The sequence below is a fragment of the Triticum aestivum genome, unplaced genomic scaffold, assembly GCF_018294505.1.
Source record: "Triticum aestivum cultivar Chinese Spring unplaced genomic scaffold, IWGSC CS RefSeq v2.1 scaffold1593, whole genome shotgun sequence".
NCBI lineage: Eukaryota > Viridiplantae > Streptophyta > Magnoliopsida > Poales > Poaceae > Triticum > Triticum aestivum.
Genome location: NW_025237115.1, coordinates 1 through 4852, shown reverse-complemented (window position 1 = coordinate 4852; position 4852 = coordinate 1). Strand labels below are relative to the sequence as shown.

Here is a 4852-nt window from a genome sequence, read left to right as displayed (position 1 = left end):
ACCTAATCCTGGCATAAAAAGTATATGTGCAAATTAACTCTGAATCAAGAGAAATAAAAAAAGTGAAGGCAATATACATTTGCGTTGTGATCCAACAAAATCTTCAGTGTGTTATCCTTCCCATTTGCAGCAGCCACAAATGCTGGTGTTCCACGGCCATAGTTTATGTCGATTGGAACTCCTTTTGAAAGGAGGAACTCTGTCACGTTGCAGCATCCTGTTGTAAACAAAATGATTCCATAACTCATGTTCTGCCACAATAATTAAACATAGTGTACTAGAGTAGTAGAGTAAATAACTACTAGTACATCTTAGTAAAAATAACCATCTTCGAGAAATCTTGTGTGTGTGTCAGGGAGAAGAACCTGCAGCCACAGCATGGTGGAGAACTGTGCGTCCTTTGTCATCTGCTTTCAATATATCACCACCATGATCAAGAAAATACTTGACTGTAGCAACATCATCAGACGAGGCTGACAACATAAATGGAGTTGCACCTGTGATAACACACAATTGTCAGCGCAATCATAGATGCCATGCTAGCAATCATTGACATGGCAGACACCAGTTTTAAAAATGAAGAAAGGGATAGATAAAGACCCCCTAGAGCACCAGCTCCATATCCAGGAGCATTTACATCTCCATTAAGCTCCTCCACCAAATACTTGCAAACATCCAGTTGTGCAAAACATGCCGCCGTGTGCAACACAGAATACCCATTGATGTTGAAAGAAAAAATCGCCGATGGGTCACCCTTTCCTTTGGTAAGATTCTTTATAATACCTTCCCCAAAAGTAAACATAATGACATTATAGAAACAAATAGACCAATTAACAAGATAGAAGACCAAAAGAAAAGAAGCAAGCATGCGAAATGGACAACTACTTCATGAAGTTCAAGGGACCAATCTGAAGCATTGCTGGACAGCCATCCAGTGAAAAACTGAAAATACATGACAAAACACAACGTTTTAGAGTACTTCTACACTATAAATTGTGATGTGGTGGACAGTTAGATCGTTTCATCGAAAGTTGTCACGTTTATACCATGATTTTTCAGCTGATCTATGCATGTGTCTGCTGAGTAGTGCACTGCAAACTATCTAGTCATGTGAGTGCGACGGTCGGTCCTAAAACTGCATGTCATGGACTCATGGTTACCATCAGAAAAATACTAGTGTTGATGAGTACGGAAAACATTACATTCGTTACCGGATAGCAAACTGTTACAAGTAAAACATTCGACCAGAACTATTCCCTCCGTTCGGAATTACTTGTCATAAAAATGGATGTATCTACAATTAAAATACATCTAGATACTTTCATTTTTTGGACGAGTAATTCCGAACGGAGGGAGTATGTTTGTATGACAGCTTATATGAAGATAAATGTACCGGAAGTCGGTGCCCGCTGTAACTATGCAAGATAACTGAGCGTCGCATCAACATGGACCAAAACAAAATCATACACGTGGCAGATTCAGTGCTATATTCAAGCAAATCTAGTTTTCCACCGCTGCTAAGTGCTAACTCAAAGCCTATGTTTGTAACGCATTATCACCAAGTACTTTCCGAAGGCGATGCAGCACGTCTTAACAACAACCTCCGAACCCACGAAACTAACTAAGCAGCCTCGACCGAAGTGACGAAAAAGCAGAAGAATCGACGCAGTGGAAAAGAGGAAAGGGCTACCTTTGAGGAGACCAAGGTTGCCGTCGATGGCCGCGTTCATTAGATCCTTCTTAACTGCACGCGCGCGCGCACGATCGCCATTAGAAACGAAGCCGGGGGGTCAGGCAGAGGGTAACGAACGCGGGAGCGAGCAATGAGGGGCTAGAGTCGACGTACGGGCATCGTCGGGGCAGTAGACGAGCGGCTGAGTCATGGCTCAGCCCCGGCGATCAAGCTTGCCCGCTCGCGGGGTGGAAGCTTCCGGAGGCGGCGATGAAGAACCCTGCGGACTGGCGGACTGCGGTGCCGTGCGGTGCGGAGTTGGGGCTTTGGCCAGCAGGCCGTTGGATTAGTCGTCGTGGCAGGATGTCGCACCATAAAACGACGTATGCGATTTATGCGCTGCACCGAGCCTTTTTCTAGGAACGGGAGTGTTTTATATTGATCCAACCCTCTGTGTGCTGCGTGGGGTGATGCTCTAGTCAATGTTGGTTCAACAATATTTGGATCTCGTCTCAAGGGGCAGGGCGAGTGGCTATTGCGGTCTTCAAAACCTGGTATGACGACGGCGTTTACGAGTGTCGTCTTTTCTTATTGTTGGTTCAGTGTAATTTCCAATCTCTGGCGGACGGCGTACAATCAAAGAAAGAAGAAGATTAATATGATTTTTATTGTAATTTTATTTTGTACTAGTCATTTTATGTCCAGTAGTTGTCCACCCATTATATTGACATTTGTTTTCCTCGATATTAATCATATCTAAGATACCCTACCACATGGCATGAGTGGTCAGCTATCTGAAGTTAAGTTATGACAAGTATTTGATGAAGAAGAATGAGCAGAAGAAAAGAAAAGGAGATCTAAGATTCCTTTTGGGTGTCTTTGTTCAAAAAATGAAAATTGTAGGGATACTACAGGGTTGGGCCCTAGAACCATACATGAAAATTTTGCTAAATTATGCACATCCCGATTCAACTCTCTTATTTCGTTGTCGAAGATGACCACCTAAAACGAGTCATTTCTGACTATTTCCTTTAAGACCGGGCCATAGCTAGCAAGTCTATTGTCTAAATTCAAAAGAAAATCAGGGGTAAAACCAAGTTTAATTCATCAAACACCACTGAGTATGGGATAAAATTCGGGTCATGGGACTGGCCAAACCAAACGTGACGTCCCAGACCTAACAAAAAGAAAAACCTGGCTAGACACTGGATGTGTTTGATTCCTGGGCTATCCCACGATGGGACAAGGATAGCCTGTTTTTAGATGGATACCACCTGTTTGGTTCATGGGCGAATAGAGATGATCCCAGTTAGATAATTCGAACTTCGAATATTCCTTCAAAATCGGGCTCCGAGCGTCCACGAGAAAGTCACGGATTTGGGCTTCCCTCGCACGCACGCCGCGAAATGTTTTTCTGCCACAAACCCCACCTTAGAGCATCTCTAGTAGATCCTGCAACCGACCGTCCCGCAAAACTCATTTACGGTATCCCTGAAACGATTTTTGCAGGACATCAGACGCTTAGCCGAAATAGATCCTTCATACCGATACCACATACTCAAATTTGTAGTTCGCGCTTAAACATAGATCACCGGAGTTCAAACATAGGATATGGGAGTTCATCATACTACATACCATACCGGAGTTCATACAAACCAAAATTAAGCAGTTCTACTAAACGGAAAGCATACTAGATCTACTTGTCGTCATCGTCGCCCTCCTCGTCGGCGACGGCGGGCGGGTTGCCATGGAGGGTGTGGTACATGAGGGTGCTGGAGAGGACCTGCATGAGCTGATACTCCTCGAAGTGCGTCGGGACGCGCGCGGTCACAGCTTCATCTCCGGTGGCGGCGGCTTCCTTGGCCTGCGACCACGCCTTCTCTGCCTCCCGGCGACGCTTTAGCGCCGGGGAGAAGATGCGGCCGAGGCGGCAGAAGTTCGTCCACGCGCGAGCGCCAGCATTGCAAGAGCGGACGCCGCGGGTGCGCTCCTGCTCCTTCCGCTGTTCATCCACCAGCGGGCGGAGAGAGGAGCTCCCGGCCTCCGCGTCGTGGCAGCGCTTGCGGGGTGGGTTGCCGCCGAGCCCGCTTCGGCCGCTGTTCCCGCTGCGTGAACTGAGCCCCCCTCGGCCATCCCGACCGACACCCAACGACGATATCTCCAGCAAGTTCGAGTGGGTAAACTCACCGGAGATTTAGGCTGAACTTCACGGGATTTCTCGCCGGAGGAGAAAAAACGTGGCGGAGGGGAATGAAGGAAAAGCCGGATGCGAACCCTAAATCGACCCGGATCCGGCATATATACTGGAATCACGGGCGGTTTACGGGCCTCCCGTAAATGTTTCAAGGGCTGGATCCTTCTTGCCTGACCTGCTCGGGCTGAAATTTTAGGTTGTTCCGTAAACCTGCCGGAAAAACGCGCCCTGGCGAGGTCATATGGGATCTGCTAGAGATGATCTTGTCTCTTTCTCCCCTTTCCATCTGCTCCCGCTTCTATCCAGTGTCGGCGGCCGCTGCAGATCAAAGTGCGACAGGCCGGTAGCGAAGGAGAGTGCGCGCGGCCTGGCTTTCTCCTTCCTTGTGGTTCCCTCTCTCCTCCCTTTCTTCTCTCTCCGGCACAAGCTTGACAACAGAGGTCATGGCATCGGCAGCAGACATACGTGAGTGCCGTGCGCGGCCGTCAGTGCCCTGCGAATGGAGGAAGCTCCCTCCGGCTGGTGCTGCTGGCTTGTGCTCTGCTCTCGGAAAGACGGGGAGGGGACGCAAGCCCACGCTGCTGGTTGGTGCTGGCTGGGCACTTGATGCTGCTTTCATGTGCTCTGCTTCGGCGGGTTATGCTGTGTGTGCTTTGCTCAGGTGGGTTGTGATGTGCGTGGGTCTTGTGCTAATTTTGTCTCTCGATTTTGTTAGTGTAGAGAAATTACTTGAGAATGGAAATTTGGAACGCCTCTAATCAGCTGCTAATGCTTATGTGTGTACATGTGATGTCTATTCTCTGTACCTCAACAGATTAGAATTTGACCCTGAATCTAGATGCACTACTGTTTTTCAAAGAGAAAAATTCACTCTAGGGCCTGTAACTTGCACTGGTGTCCACTTTAATCCCTGTGGTTAGAAATACCCGAAATACAGTCACTAAACTTGCTTGAGGGGGTCGTCTACGGCCGTTATACGATTTGGT

General features: G+C 47.6%; 1 protein-coding gene across 1 annotated transcript; it reads right to left on the bottom strand.

Moving 5' to 3' along the window:
* Positions 1-77: 77 nt before the first annotated feature.
* LOC123176503 (protein fem-1 homolog C-like) lies at positions 78-2060 on the bottom strand (the record flags this gene model as incomplete). The annotated part of the gene is made up of 5 exons (XM_044590680.1): positions 1847-2060; positions 1691-1744; positions 601-783; positions 366-497; positions 78-217 (listed from the first exon to the last, which is right to left on the bottom strand). Coding segments are annotated over exons 1-5 (546 nt in total), but the record flags the coding sequence as incomplete, so codon positions are not given.
* Between the last annotated feature and the right edge of the window lie 2792 nt (positions 2061-4852).